This window comes from Choristoneura fumiferana, chromosome 19, assembly GCF_025370935.1.
Source record: "Choristoneura fumiferana chromosome 19, NRCan_CFum_1, whole genome shotgun sequence".
In the NCBI taxonomy this organism is placed as follows: Eukaryota; Metazoa; Arthropoda; class Insecta; order Lepidoptera; family Tortricidae; genus Choristoneura; species Choristoneura fumiferana.
This window is the reverse complement of record NC_133490.1, coordinates 5,937,138-5,952,992: the sequence shown is the minus strand read 5'-3', so window position 1 is coordinate 5,952,992 and position 15,855 is coordinate 5,937,138. Positions and strand designations below refer to the sequence as shown.

Here is a 15,855-nt window from a genome sequence, read left to right as displayed (position 1 = left end):
TACACGTTTTATTGTTCATCTAATAATGCTTGTCGTGTATTTCTAAGCTCACTCAAATAAAAATTCGTATTGGAATCCGAAATACATACATTGCAATGAGCGACCCGCAACCGTAAGCGCCCCTGCCGTCGCGAAACTTCCGGACCATTCTAGAGGGCGCCTCTTCCAATAAAACCGCCTTGCGCGCGCCGCTAGAACGTCATTCAAATTCAAACAACGGTCGAGTTCGATTCGTAGCCATTCGAAACAACTGCAATCTGCGATCATTTCCCCGAGACGTTCGTCGAAGACACTCGTTTTATTTCAAGAAAGAATTGTTTAATCAGCTGAAGAAAAAATGTCTCTGCTTCCATTCCTCTTCGACTACGAAATTGATCGTCCACGTCGTCTGCTGGACCAGCATTTTGGCCTGGCGTTGACTCCTGATGATATTCTCAGTGCTACGATTGGTCCAGTTATGAATCGCGAGTACTACCGCCCATGGCGTCAGTTGGCTGCTGCCGCTCGCGACCTCGGCTCCAGCATCAAGGCCGACAAGGACAAGTTCCAGGTGAATTTGGACGTGCAACATTTTTCGCCCGAAGAGATCACTGTGAAGACCGCGGACGGCTACATTGTCGTTGAAGGGAAGCATGAAGAGAGGAAGGATCAACATGGTTTCATCTCTCGCCAGTTTAAACGGCGATACGCGTTGCCGGAAGGATGTGCTCCGGAGACAGTGGAGTCCCGTCTGTCTTCTGATGGTGTGCTGTCCGTGATTGCCCCAAGAACCGTGCCTCCAGAGGTGAAGGGTGAACGCACCGTGACCATTGCCCAGACAGGCCCGGTACGCAAGGAGATTCAGGATCACGCCAACGGTGATCATACTAGCAAGTAATTTTCGTTTTTATTCCCGGTATTAATGAGACTGATTGTTTTAAGTTCTTAATAAATTTAAGGTCGTTTTTAAGGTTTGTTTTATTAATTTTACATAAACTACCTATTAGTTAGGAATGTTAGTTTTATAATATAAATAAATAATTATAACGAATGTATCAGTTCGCTTACATCATGCTCCCCATAGATGAGTGTGTGATGCTCCCGTACGTAACCTTGGCCATACCCCCCTGGTGCTGGTGGTTGACACACTTTCCCGGCACGGATAATACTGACATGGAAATACCGGCCCTGTTTTTTGTGTAGGTACACGCCCATAGAAACTGACTGAGCTTTTATGGGCATGTACACGAAAAGCAGGGTGCCGGGTGGTACGGTGGGTCAACGTTACACGAACACGATACACCGGCCACTAGTGATGTGATGTCGACATCTATATAGCTGATTGTAATAAAAACATAGTTGTAGGTAGCTAGGCAGGCATCACACAGAGGACGGACGCGGGTCGTGCGCGGGCTCGCGACCGTCGGCCGTCGTCACAAAACAGCGCGCGGGCCAAGCGCATTGCAGTTACCGACCCTTAACTCTTTACCAGGCCAAGGATATATTCCACCCACATCATATCGGTAACCGTAGTCAGGTTTTAACTCCAAACCACTACAAAATATTTTGTCAATCCCTGAAAATATTATTTTATGATCTTCATTCACAACACTCTTCTAAATTGCGTAATATATCTTTGGCAGCCGTTTAAATTCACTTGAACGCTAATTTCAGAACTACGGAGAAATTCGAACACTTTCCATAATTTCTATGAAACAGAAGTACATAGGTCGAACAATTTTTTGATATTTTGTAGATTTTGAGTGTTGAAAGCTAAATGTAATCGTAAACATTGCTAAATATTCATGCATTATTGTGTATGACCAGAATTAGGATGTCATCATCATCATCATCATCATCATCCCAGCCTATATACGTCCCACTGCTGGGCACAGGCCTCCTCTCAGAACAAGAGGGCTTGGGCCATAGTTCCCACGCGGCCCAGTGCGGATTGGGAACTTCACACGCACCATTGAATTTCTTCGCAGGTTTGTGTAGGTTTCCTCACGATGTTTTCCTTCACCGCAAAGCTCGTGGTAAATTTCAAATGTAATTCCGCACATGAATTTCGAAAAACTCAGAGGTGCGAGCCGGGGTTTGAACCCACGACCTTCTGTTTGAGAGGCGATAGGTCAAACCACTAGGCCACCACGGCTTAGAATTAGGATGTGGGTTGACATTATCCCATGGCTTTATTAGAGTTTAACTGTGTGGGAGCTATTTTTCCCATGGCCCGGTAAATTGTCTTGTCATGTCATAAAAACTCACGTAAGTAATTAAACAGTTTTTGTGTTCAACCTAGAACGAATTCATGTACCAAAGAGACCCAAAATCTAATCGGGCCATGGGAAGAATAGTTCCCACACAGGAAAATTCTAGCCAGGCAATGTGATAGAGTCATCCCACATCCTAATTCTAGTCCTATCACAAGGATGCAGGAGTATTTAGAAAAATATATGATTATATTACCTTACAATCATTAATAGTATTTTATGCAACAGTTGTATAACAGGGTTCAAAAAAAGGTGAGTGGCGTGAGTTACGATGTGAGCTTTAGCGAACATCGTAAGAAAAGACGCCACGAGCTTTTTTTGACTTACTTATACAACGTTGCATACAATACTTTTTCTTCGACTGGATACTTATAAATTACAATACAAAATTAGACAATAGTAAACTTTAAACGTTTTCATACTTTAGTAAAAAGTATGGCAAACGCAAAGAGAAGGTAAACAACAATAAACAAGTGACAAATATGAAAATGTCAAAATTTGTCTAAGTAAAATTTTGTTTTTGATTCACGTTTACTTACCTGTGACGATGTTAAAAATATGCGTTACTTATGTTGGCAGCGTTGGCAGGCTATGGATTATGTTCGGAAAGTTTTTATTCTGTATAAAAACCATATAAAATATGTAACTGGCTGCACCTTAGCCTGTCCGAACGTACGAATTAAGAAAAAAAAGTAAGTGGTTGCAGTTTGCAGTATCGTTTTAGAAACATTACGATTACAGTGCTGTTATGGGGAATAGACAATATAGACTTTTCCAGAATCTTTTTATGTATGCTGTTATATTACTGTTCGTGATTAAGTAAATCACAGATTACAGTATAGGAGTAGAAAAAATCATGAAAATAACAAAAAATGGTTCGATATATCTGCTTGTGTTTTTCTTAAATTCAGTAAAGTGTTAGAATTTGTAAACAAACCACTAACATCACTGGTCAAGTGGATTTAAACGGCTGCTAAAGATATATTATTGGATTTTAAAGCGTGTCATGAATGAAGATCATAAAATAATGTTTTCAGTGATTGATATAATGTTTCGTAGGAGATTTGGAGTTAAAACCTTGACTATTATAACCGATATAAGATGTGGTGGAATATATCCCTTGGCCTGATCAAGAATTAATAAGACAAAATCTAGTATGACAGTTCATTACTTAGACATGCGATGGGATAACCGTAACCCACATATTTATTTCTGGTTTAAAGGAAGATCTCCGACTTTCATAAATACATTTTTTACAAGGCGTTCAATACGTTTGCAACAGCATATAAAGTACGTATTAAGATACGCTGGTTCTTCGGGGCCTGGTAAAGGGTAAAAAGCTCAAGTTAAAAACCCCTAAAATTGCTATGATTAATTGGAAATCCCCCTAAAACTTGTTAGTATAGGTAGTGCCACAGAGTTGAAGTGAATGAGTACACACACAGCTACATGTCGTGTAATGACATCAGGATTTTGACATTTACTCATTCATTTAATTCATTGAATTTATTCTTCTTTTGGGATTCGCGCTGTCATCGTTCATCCACCATCACCTCTCATATTTCGTTTTCTAGATTTTTTTTACCGTACAACGGCAAAACTACTAGACACTGGCAAAATTGTCCTCCGATGGACAGAGCCATATTTTTTTAAGAAACAACAAACAACATATTCTTCTTTTGTGCAATCAGTAAATTAAAGTATACTATCGATTAATTATGAGCAATAATGATTTGTTATATTATCGATGAATCATTTATTTATTTTTATATCTGTGTGTGTAATCATTCACTTTTTTGGTCCAAAAGTCGTCACTTCTAGAGACAAAGTCACTAAACTCAAACTGACAACAAGCCGCTGCGGGCCCGTCGCGGTTCCGACCCGCTCTGTGTGACAACGAAACGCGCGGCTCACGCGGCGGCGGGGCGGATACGACCCGACCCGCGCACGCTTTCTGTGGGTGTTGCCCTTTTTAGGGTTCCGGAGCCAAATTGGCAAAAATGGCACCCTTATAGTTTCGCCATGTCTATCTGTCTGTCTGTCCGTCCGCGGCTTTGCTCAGGGACTATCAATGCTAGAAAGCTGTAATTTTGCACGGATATATAAATTTAGCCGACAAAATAGTACAATAAAAAATGAAATAATTTTTTTATAGGGTACCTCCCATAGACGTAAAGTGGGGGTGATTTTTTTTTCTCCTCCAACCCTATAGTGTGTCGTTGGATAGGTCTTTTAAAAACATAAGGGGTTTTCTAATACGACTTTTCGATTCAGTGATTTGTTTGCGAAATATTCAACTTTAAACTGCAAATTTTCATTAAAATAGGCCGCCCCCCCCTCCCTTCCCGTCTAAAATCTAAACTGGTGGGTGGAAAAATTTGAAAAAATTCGCAGTGGTATTAAGTATATCAAACTTACAAGGAAAACTATAACGGCTAAGTTTGCTTGAGAATTATTAGTAGTTTAAGAGTAATAAATAGCAGCCTAAGGTATAAAATATACCTAAACTTGGAAGATTCCGTATAAAATACGAAATCCTTAGAAAAATATTACTTAATTTTTTCGTAATGGCTACGGAACCCTATTTTGGGCGTGTCCGACACGCTCTTGGCCGGTTTTTTATTTAGTCTATCTTTGGCTGTTGCAGTGCCAGTATGTTGTTTATACAGGTCGTTCCATTATTTGAAACGGTATATGGTTGGTGTACCTACACTGCAACATATGTATATAATTAGTTTTAATTGACTCATAAAAGCAATAGCCTGTCGACAGTCACGCCTTCACATTATATTCTTCGGTTATCACGTTTCCTTAATTAAAAATAGTTTTTACGTTCAAATGGAATAAGTAATGTATAGTTCTCCTCGTGTTGCAGGCGTCCAATGGGTGACGGTGACCGCTTTCTACGAGGGACCCGTCAGCCTATTTGCCTCTTTTGTAAAAAAACAATTGTCTTTAAATAAAATAAAAATAAATGACGTGAATATCTTTTTTTTTTCGAAATAGGTTTTCTTTTAGTCGTTACTTCATTAGGCATGTAACAATAGTGTTGAAATAAGTTTTAGTGAAAAAAAATGGTGAAAAATTAAGATGAAATTCTTAAATTGCATGAAAACGTGGAAAAACACTGGCGGCTCCTTACATCTGTATAAACAAGTAAGTAGGTACTTATTCATTGTTTAATCATGGTCGCTTGCACGTTTAAAATGTTATAGCTAGAATGCTGAAACAGGTATTGAGTATTTTAACCAGAAAATATAAACGTTTCCGGGGTAGCTAAACTGTTAGTGATTGTAACCATTCGAAGTCTCCACGTGATTTTCGACCGGCGTGGCGAGACGAGAATTGAAATTTGTATGGCGGCGCCCGCGAATGCATACAAATTTCAATTCTCGTCTCGCCTCGTCTCGTCTCGCCTCGCCGGTGGAAAAATCACCATTAAAGATTTTTAATATTAATGTTTCACACAACCACATTGCAACCATGGTATTTGGGCCAATCAACTTTTTTACCCACACTAATCTGTCCACGGCGTTTTTCAAACAATTGCAGATTTTTGGAAGTAAACCTACGAATAAATATTCTCTGGAAACGTAACTAAGCCCGAAAAACCATTCCGCGGAATGTCTACCACGACGGGCGGGGCTTAAAACATCTACCGCGCGTCGCGCCAGTTCGGCCGTATCCAGAGAATATTTATTCGTAGAAGTAAACATATTTTTTCTGTAATTTAATAGATGGTGTACATGAATACATGCCATCCTGCTTAAGTTTAAGCTATTAAACCGTGAAATATCTTGTTGGAAGTACGATTTTTTGGTAACGCCAAAGTGTCGGTAAAATAGTTGATTGGCCCATTTGCAAGATGTTCTTAATCGTGTAGGTACTGCCGTTTCGCACAATTTTTATTCTCAAATGTTTCATTTGGCAAATGTTTAATTTCCCAAGTATCAAATTTCTCCGAAACCAAAAATTTTACTCAGAATATTTTCTTATGGTTTCAAGCAGCGTTTCCACCAGAGATGTGCGAGGAATATGTTTTCATTAACCAATAGAAACGCTTCATTTACCTCGCCTCACTCCGCTCAGCTGTTTCCACCAGAGATGTGCTGTACGAGGTTGTGTAAATGAAGCGTTTCTATTGGTTAATGAAAAACACATCCCTCGCATCGCAACACATCCTCGCACATTATTGGTGGAAACGCTGCTTTATAGAGCACAGTAGGTTAGGTTAGGTTGGCGAGGCGGAAATCCCGGGGAGTTTTTAGTGGGTAGGCGTAAATGCATTTTCTCCCCGAAAAAAAAATTGTTTTATGAAAGTTCCGAAAATAATATGGTTTTGGAGATATTTGATACTTGGGAAATGAAACATATGCGAAAAATATTTTGCTAGAATTATGAGAACCGTTCATAATTCTAGCCATTAGGTAGAAATAGACCCTAAGTACCTACTAGGGCATAGTAACATTCTTTTATTCTCCAGCTGACCACACGTACACACTTTTTATTTATAGGCTATTGCGGTTCTTGTTTCTTCCCTTCTTGGCTTCTCTGGTGGTGTAACTGCCGGCATCACCGCGGCCTTGCTGCCCCAGCTAGAGGAAAATGATCAGTTCTATTGGACGAAGGAGTACAGCTCTTGGATAGGTTAGTACTTTAAGGTTTATATTTATTTATAATTAGCTATCGCTATGGATTGTTAGTACTTACGTGATTTTCTGGAATGAAAACTATCCTAATCTTTCCCAGGACTTTACCAAATTTCATCTAAATACATTCTGTCTGACTGAATAACGAATATCTTCACTAACGTTCTTACTTAGCATATTAATAGGAAGTATACTCGTAAAGCTTAAAAAATAATCTGGGATATTATGCCCAGTTGTCCCTTTAAATATTTTTCTTCGGAAAATTTAATTAACTCTTTAAAGTGTTACACTTTACGGTTGCTAATTCAATGTAATGAATTATTACTACATCTCAATTAAAAAAACGTCATAATTACATAATCACTATATCAGTTAAACTTTCAGTCATTTTGTGATACCATTTTTAACACATGACTAGAAATAGGTCCTTGTGGCATTCTTCAAGAAAAACATAGATATAGTATAGTCATGGGCCCAATAAGGGTATTGATACATGATGACGATAAAATAAACCTGTTTTTTTTTCTTTTTTTTCCAGCATCACTCGCTCCGATATCGTCAATATTCAGCTGCCTGTGCATCGGGAGACTACTCGACCGATTCGGCAGGAAGGCTGCTCACATCATCCTCACCTTTCCTTTCATCCTTGGCTTTCTCTGCATGGCCTTTGCAAACAACTTTCTTACCATGATGATCGGAAGGTTTTTCACCGGTATCGCCTACGGTGCTGTTAAATCTACTTCAATTATATATCTAGGTGAAATAAGCGATCCTAAATTCCGAGGCGTCTTTTTGATATTTCCTTCTCTATCTGCGAATTTAGGAGTATTATGCAGTCACATCATTGGTTCATATACAATATGGAGGACGGCGCTCTTAATCTGTATATTTCCGAATATCCTAATGTTTGCATTGTATTGTTATTTCAAAGAGAGTCCTTATTGGTTAATCTCTAAAGGCAGAACCGTTGAAGGCATAGAAAGTTTTAAATGGTTTAGAGGTCCTGAAGAACATGCTGAAAGTGAACTGCGTGATGTTCTGGACAGGCAAAAGAGTAAAGGAACTTCATTGACGAGTAAAGAATTGCTTAAAATTGTATGCAGTCGATCCTTCTTAAAACCAACCATAACATTGTTCTTTGTTTTTGTAGCAGTTCAATTAAACGGCGTAAATTGTTTTCCGTATCATGCTAATGATTTAATTCAAGCCATGTTCGATGATAAAATTGATACTTTCCTTGTTATGATGGTTATCGATGTCATAAGAGTTGGATCCAGCCTTGTTATTTGCTTGATTGCAAAAAATATGCACCGCAGGGTCTCATTTCTTTACTGTGCTTATGCGACATTCTTACTTCTGGTTGGTTTGGCAGTTACTCGATTTTACGGAAGAGAAGTACCATCAAAATGGATACCTTTGGCTCTGGTCGTATTCTTCACTGCGGTAGCCAGCGTTTTGCCTATTATAGGATGGACATTTGTAGCAGAGATATATCCTACGAACGTTAGAGGTTTAGGATCTGGTTTATCTGGTGCTATTTCTTACATTATGCTGTCGTTATCTGTCAAAATAACTCCAGATTTGCTTGCTTACGGGGAACCTGTCATGTACGGTGGGTTTGCTACCGTCACAGTAATATCTACTGTAATTTTACATTTTTTATTGCCAGAAACACATGGCAAGACTTTACAAGATATAGAAGATAATTATAATGACAAGGATGGAAGAAAGAAGGAAATAACTACCTTATAGCGATTATAGTTGTCATGCGTCGTAGCTAGTTTACCTATTTTATTAGGTACAGAATAGGTAAACTGCTACGACATGTGGCATGAGTAACAAGCGTTGGTGACGTCATTCAAGCTACATCGCGCTATCGAGTCATCTCAAGTGGGATGCACAAAACCAATTTCCAATTATTATTTTCGGGCTTTGGTCCAGATGTAACAACCATCTGGAGAGAGATTTCTCTATGTGGCTTTATCCACATGTGCAATGTACAGTTTGAGGTAAATGTTTAATTTGGTTATAGTAATCGAATTTATTAGTCGGTTATCGAAAAGAAAACTGTAGGAGAAATGCATTTAATACATGGGTAAACATTAGAGTCGCGCGTTCTTTAGAACCCACGCCCAGATTACACAATTTGGAGGGATTTCATCAATGGGATCTAGATTTAATGGCAAAGTTCACCCTGTCAGTAACCCTAGGAGGCATCTTGTTACACTCCATTACACGAGTCTTAGAAATGTCAGAATAAAACAATGATACAAATCGGACGAAAAAGGATCTAAGTAGGTACTTATAATGTAATAATTTATCCATCCATCCATTTTCTGTGTGACCCCCCCCCTACCCCCTAAATGTGTGATGTAATTTATGAATGATCCCTAACCGGACAGATATACTTACGTGGTGCACTAATGTTTAATTTTGTCGTACTCTAGAAGGTTCGGTTTGTTTTAATGGCGGAGCGGAAGACTTATTTCAGTGTTTATAAGTAACATCACAACCGTAAAATTACAAATTATCTGCGGTAAAGTTACAATATGTAGTCTTAAAATATCTATAATAACTGTCAAACGCACTGCCGTAATACGTATAACGTATTTTGCAATAGACAGACAACATATTTACAAATTCTGTCTTATAATAACAACGCTGGTCAGTTGACCGGCTCGGAATGTAAAATTTAAGCGTTTAAAATGTGATATACTTGTTTTGTTGTAGTGAAAGTGGTTAAAATATATAATATTTAAAATGAGATTTGACATCTTCAGGTGCCTGGAAAGTGGAAATAAAGTTGAAAACGTCTTTCATTTGTACAAAATATAGATAAAATAAAATAAAATAATAATAATGTACAAACAGGTATTTAAATTAGATATTTACCTTTAAACGAGCAATTCTTGTATAAAATATATTTCGGGGATCTCAGAAACGGGTCCAACGATTTCGATGAAATTTGATAGGGGTTTTCGGGGATGGAAAATCGATCTAGCTTGGTCTTATCTATGGCAAAACGATTGTTAGCGAGTTTTAGCCCGAGCAGACTTCGGTCACCCAGATATTTATTATCTGACACGTGCATTAGTCATTTTACTGAAATCGCAAAAGAATTCGTTTTATTGTAACATGTGTTGTATTTAATACACAGTAATAGTTACTTTAAACTGTTTTTTCTTCGAATAAAATAAAATTTGTTTACATTTGCAACTTTGTGTGAGTAAAACGCAAAAATGTATAAACTTTCCTCAGATTTTGTAAATTAGGGATTATTTCTTCTCGGTATGGTGCATTTTTATAAAAAGATCATTAAGTATTTCATAATTAGACCACCTATCATTGGATCACCTGCTTTTTTTAAGACTGCGAAGACGCACCTGCATGGTGGACCGTAGAGTTTCATTACTATTGTATTATCAATAATTTTTTTGCAAATTTTGAAACCACAACTTGCGAAAAAAACATACGAAAACGTTGTGTGTGACTCAAATAAAACCTTGTAAAAAATGCTACCGATTCACATACGATAAAAAGGCTTCCATAGTCTATAGTCGATTTATTCAATTTTACTACCACCATTCTGTGCCACCGTTATATAATATATAGATAGACATGAAATGTAAAGTAACAAAACTACTACTAGACCAATAGTTAAAAAAAAATAGGTAGAAAAATAAAGTTGTGTTAAATACTTGTCATGTATACATATCATTTAATAATATTGTAAATCTGTTTTAAAAAAAATATATACCTCGTTGAGTTTCTTGCCGGATTCTTCTCAGCAGAGGTTTTTCCGAACCGGTGGTAGTTTTTTTTTGACATTCATAAGTGCTTGTTATAGCCTAAATTGAATAAAGATATTTTGACTTTGACTTTGACTTTGAGATCCATGTGTGAAAAACTGACAATAAGCTAATATTTATATGTATAGGCTATCGTGACCTTTGCATCGTCGTTGCTCTGTCTTTCTGGAGGCTTAACTATTGGCATCAGCGCAGTCCTCCTGCCGAAGCTTGAGGAAGATGAAGAGTTCTACTGGACGAAGGAATATGGCTCTTGGATCGGTAAGTAAATGTACAAAAAAAACTCTTTCTCTCTCTCTCTCTCTCAAACAACTCTTTATAAACCACGAGCTTGCTCGCAACATCGTCTGTGTCTTGCGGGAGTTTTTTTACTTTCCCGAGACAACATTATTGACCACCCAGTAACGAGAAATAACGTATCGACCTCAGAAATATCAATTCTTAAAAATATATCACTAACAAGATATTTGGGTTTAAAAAGGCTAACCAAAAATTGCCCTAACTTGTTTGTTTTATCCTTTCCAGCATCAATCGCACCAATATCCTCCATCTTCAGCTGCCTGTGCATCGGAAGTCTGCTGGACCGATTCGGCAGGAAGTCAGCTCACATCATGCTCTCCTTCCCCTTCATCATCGGTTGGCTTTGCATGGCCTTCGCAAACGACTTCTACGTTATGATGGTGGGAAGATTCTTCACTGGTTTCAGCTTTGGTGCTGTTAGATCCACTTCTATTATTTACTTAGGAGAAATAAGTGATCCGAAATATAGAGGCATTATATTGCTATGCCCAACTTTAGCGATGAATTTTGGAGTTCTTTTAAGTCACGTTATAGGTTATTTGACTAACTGGAGGACAGCGCTCTTGATCTGCATATTTCCTAACGTCATTCAGTTGGTTTTAATTTTCTTTTTAAAAGAAAGCCCATATTGGTTAATATCAAAAGGAAGAGTTAATGAGGCTATAGAGTGTTTTAGATGGTTCAGGGGTATGGGAGCTCGCAGTGAGAATGAACTGCATCTAATTATAGAAAAGCAAAAGAGTAAAGGCGCAGGATTAACTATCAGAGAACTGTTGAAGATTGTATTTAGTGGAAGCTTCGGGAGACCAATCGTTACTTTGTTTTTCGTATTTCTGGCCATGCAATTCAGTGGTATTAATGTTTTTCCTTTCTACGCTAATGATTTAGTTGTCACAATGTTTGATGAGAAAATCGACACTTTTCTTGTCATGATGATTATTGACCTTATACGCGTCGGGGTCTGCGTTCTTATCTGTTTGATTGGTAAAGTTATGCATCGTAGGGCTTCCTTTCTGTATTGTACTTATGCGACGGTAATACTTTTGTTTCTTTTGGTAGTTGTCCGATTTTATGAAAAAGCAGTACCTTACAAGTGGATACCTTTGTCATTGGTATTATTTTATAATGGAGTAGCCAGTGTTGTGGTTAGTATAGGGTGGAGTTTCATAGCTGAACTATTTCCTAATAATGTTAGAGGTTTAGGTTCAGGTCTGGCAGGTGCAATATCTTACTGTTTGCTGTCATCAAGTGTTAAAGTAACTCCAGACTTACTCGCGCGCGGAGAACCAGCCATGTACGGTACATTTGCTATTGTAACACTAATTTCATCAGTAATATTGTACTCTTTGCTGCCAGAAACGCATGGGAAGACTTTGCAAGCTATAGAAGACAGCTATAATAATAAAGATAGAACAACTACTTTATAGGAATTAATTTAATGTAATTTAGTTCGAATTATAAATTTAAGTTAGTTAAATATGAATTATTTCTACTGCATATATAAAAAATAGGGTATATTTATCACCGTTAAGAAAATAAAGTGCATCAAAATTGTAATTATATTTAATAAATGTTTAAAAATCAGTCTCACTTATTTATCGAAAACCTTCCACTTCACTCTTCTTTTGGAGTTTCATTGATGGCATTGGCATCCTTCCTCACAGGTCCAGTATGAGTTATAGGAACAGACCTTTCGCCAGTCACTGCTTCTACCTTCCTAGGAGCAACTACTGTCAACACTCCATCAGACGATAGTCTGGATTCTACAGCATCCGGATTACTGTCTTCAGGAAGCTTGAACCTTCTAGAAAACTGTCGGGAAATGAATCCATGCTCATCTTTCTTTTCTTCGTGTTTTCCTTCAACAACTATAAAACCATTGGAAGTCTTGACAGTGATTTCGTCGGGTGCAAAGTGTTGGACGTCAACGTTGATCTGCCATTTGTCTTTGTCGACTTTAATTGAGGATCCAGAATCTTGAGGCCACCAGGGTTGGAAACGAGGGATGATGGGGCTGGTTGCTGCGGTAACTAAGTCTTGTGGGTCAAGGCGAGACCGAAATTCTGGTCGAGCAGCCGGCGTGGCCATTGAGGACCGGAGTAGTCGAAGAAGTATGGAAGAATAGACATTTTCTGTTGTAGCTTTTGTAGTTTGTGTGTAATGTAGCGCGGTTCGTTTCAGACTGAAGGAATGCGGCTGAGTCCGAGTATATATAGGCGATTCTGGTACGGGCGTCGACGCATTTAGAGATCGTAGATGATGTTTGCAGGTTAGATGTGATAGCTATTTTAGGATGTTCTCGAATTTACCATGATTTTTAAATGTTTCAGATATGCAATGGCAAACACAGGGAGAGGGTCTTTAATTATCTAAAGGGAAAAGAGACCGAAATAGTTACCACGAGAACTAGTAGCAATTGTTTTCAGGGGATTTGGTTTAATATTATGCCAATTTAATATTATTATAAGGCTTTTAAATTACTAGGTACTTATATATGCTTAGTTCGCAAATTTTAACGCATACACTGCCACCTGACTTCCAAAGGTGCCACTGACGCACATGTGCATTCAAAATGTATGAATAATTATGACAGCGGCACTGAGCGAAGTTACGAAAACGCATATGTGCGTCGGTGGCAGTGAATGCGTTAAATGATGTCGTTTGTACGTTTACTGACAACAACTTACATACCAACCATTGAACTGTAAAGCTCTTCTAGATCACAGGTACAGTTGAAACTAAATCACGGCCAAGGGTAGAATCAGTGCAAATGACATTGCAGGCCGTTCCATAAAATTATCTCGATAACGACTGTGCAAAAGTTCTAACCTGCTAGACGAGACGATTCAATCACCTTGAGTATACGTACGAAAACATCTACGTCAAGCGCCATATCTATACTTGTTGTAATCTAAATTCGAGAAGCTATGATATATATTTCTCGAAAGTCCTATGCGACTTCGGTCATTGCGCCCTCTTAATTATAGTTATTGACAATACATACGTAACCTTGTAGTCTTATGTTTGTTTATTTTCTGAATACTGTGATACTGGAATACGTTACAGCGAAACATTATAAAGCGTAATAAGGATCATAATCATAATACGGCGGTGTTGATTCTAGTGTATGAATCATGGGCATCTTTTCAGAGTCCGAAAGCGTTGTTGTCGTATTTTTTTCTGATGACTTATGAGTTTATTTGTATTTTTGTATCAGTTTAGTTATTTAAATATAGTTATCTAGTAAATACTAGTTTCTAGAAAAATGAGGGTCACCGACATAGCCAAACGAATAAGCTTGTTGAACTAGCAATAGGCAAGCAATATAGTAGGTCCGAAAAGTTCAGTCGAAAATAGAGACCGTGGATCGGCAAGTGCAGCGTTGGTATATAGGACGTACACTAACGAGATAGATGAATGACCTGGTTAAAGCCAGAGTTTACGCTGAATGCAGGCCGCTTCCAACCGAACCAGCTGGAGGTCGATGGGGAGGCCTTTATTCCAACAGTGATGTCATGTCATCATGATGATGACCATAGTTTCTGTACTATGTCTATTACTAATGTCCTGTCTTTTTTTATTTTTTTTATTTGACTGGATGGCAAACGAGCAAGTGGGTCTCCTGATGGTAAGAGATCACCACCGCCCATAGACACCTGCAACACCAGGGGGATTGCAGATGCGTTGCCAACCTAGAGGCCTAAGATGGGATACCTCAAGTGCCAGTGTCTTTAGCTTTGAACTAAACAAACAAAACGACCTTCTGAAATTTCTGGTTTGCTCTCAACTCATTATCATTATAAATAGACAATTCTCAATTATCAACACGACCGTACCACGAACAAACGCGGCCAAAAAAACAAAAGTGTTGTCGCGGTCTATCATATTAATGCCAGTGTTTGTTTAGACTTTAGACAGCAGATTGCGTGGAAGTGAGATTCCAAAGAAAAATAAAAATAGGGAACAAACAAGTGTAGTTATCTCATCATCATTATCATCATCAGCCGGAAGATGTCTGCTGTTGACGGCCTCCCCCTTAGAACGCCATAATGAGCGACAGCTCGCCACTTGTCCACCGGTTTCCCGCAACTCTTACGATGTTGTCAGTCCACTTGGTGGGAGGCCTGCCAACGCTTCGTCTTTCGGTTCGTGATCGCCACTAGATGACTTTTCTCCCCCAACGGTTATCTAGTAGTCTAGAATTCTGTTAAAAAACTTAAACTTCAACAGTCGGGACGGGACCCATTCAAAATCCTGACCAGCTCAAAAATTCTCTTTAATATTTACTTAACAGACCGACAAGGACAGACAGACAGAGAGTGTAAGTAACCATTAAACTTGTTTTTTTTCCATTTTAGTTTTTATTTAAAAGTATTTTAAGACAGTCGGGTTCATTTCTTTTCATCACCTGCCTTATTGCGCCTTATTCCATGCCTGTATACTAAAGGAAAATGGCCTCACTTGTACCCGCGGGAATTATGGATTTAAGTATAATTTCCCCCCATGACTATGACTTATGACTTTAGTTTTAAAAAGTTAGTATTTACGTCATTTCAGACTAAAGTTTTCAAGTCAGCCAACGTTTTATTTACATCTTTAAAACTTAGCTGTACCGTGGCTGTACCTTACCCAATTGTATACCATGAAAATTTGACACGCTTCATGAAACTTCGTTATTTTAAATTTAAATTTATTAATTTAGTAAATATTTTTTACCATTATGGAATAATCTGGCCGTAAGACCATTCGAATTCTAAACTGAACACGGTTCTTAGCCTTATCCATGGTAGACGACTCGAAAAAAGTGACAATCAATTCATCAATTTAAAAATCGAAGTTCATATC

At 38.2% G+C, this 15,855-nt stretch overlaps 4 protein-coding genes and 1 pseudogene across 4 annotated transcripts in view; 3 read left to right on the top strand and 2 right to left on the bottom strand.

Moving 5' to 3' along the window:
• LOC141438735 (polyamine-transporting ATPase 13A3-like) overlaps positions 1-15,855 on the bottom strand; it is a 426,124-nt gene that overhangs the window by 323,283 nt on the left and 86,986 nt on the right. The gene's annotated exons all lie outside the window — the stretch shown is intronic.
• Positions 188-949, top strand: LOC141438792 (protein lethal(2)essential for life-like). The gene has a single exon (XM_074102759.1). The coding sequence runs from the start codon at positions 338-340 to the stop codon at positions 875-877; it is 540 nt and encodes a 179-aa protein (XP_073958860.1). The 5' UTR covers positions 188-337; the 3' UTR covers positions 878-949.
• Positions 5,319-8,653, top strand: LOC141438604 (facilitated trehalose transporter Tret1-like). Its single transcript, XM_074102470.1, has 3 exons — positions 5,319-5,408; positions 6,767-6,899; positions 7,440-8,653. Exons 1-3 carry the CDS (start codon positions 5,343-5,345, stop codon positions 8,651-8,653), a joined length of 1,413 nt encoding a protein of 470 aa, XP_073958571.1. The 5' UTR covers positions 5,319-5,342.
• Positions 9,112-12,460, top strand: LOC141438790 (facilitated trehalose transporter Tret1-like). Its single transcript, XM_074102757.1, has 3 exons — positions 9,112-9,772; positions 10,839-10,971; positions 11,236-12,460. Exons 1-3 carry the CDS (start codon positions 9,761-9,763, stop codon positions 12,435-12,437), a joined length of 1,347 nt encoding a protein of 448 aa, XP_073958858.1. The 5' UTR covers positions 9,112-9,760; the 3' UTR covers positions 12,438-12,460.
• LOC141438793 (protein lethal(2)essential for life-like) lies at positions 12,556-13,213 on the bottom strand (annotated as a pseudogene).

Bases quoted from the DNA above. Each gene is read 5' to 3' on its own strand.
- LOC141438792 (XM_074102759.1), top strand. From the start codon at position 338: ATGTCTCTGCTTCCATTCCTCTTCGACTACGAAATTGATCGTCCACGT.
- LOC141438604 (XM_074102470.1), top strand. From the start codon at position 5,343: ATGAAATTCTTAAATTGCATGAAAACGTGGAAAAACACTGGCGGCTCC. The intron at 5,409-6,766 runs GTAAGTAGGTAC...TTTTATTTATAG, and splicing joins CCTTACATCTGTATAAACAA to GCTATTGCGGTTCTTGTTTC. The intron at 6,900-7,439 runs GTTAGTACTTTA...TTTTTTTTCCAG, and splicing joins GGAGTACAGCTCTTGGATAG to CATCACTCGCTCCGATATCG.
- LOC141438790 (XM_074102757.1), top strand. The intron at 10,972-11,235 runs GTAAGTAAATGT...TATCCTTTCCAG, and splicing joins GGAATATGGCTCTTGGATCG to CATCAATCGCACCAATATCC.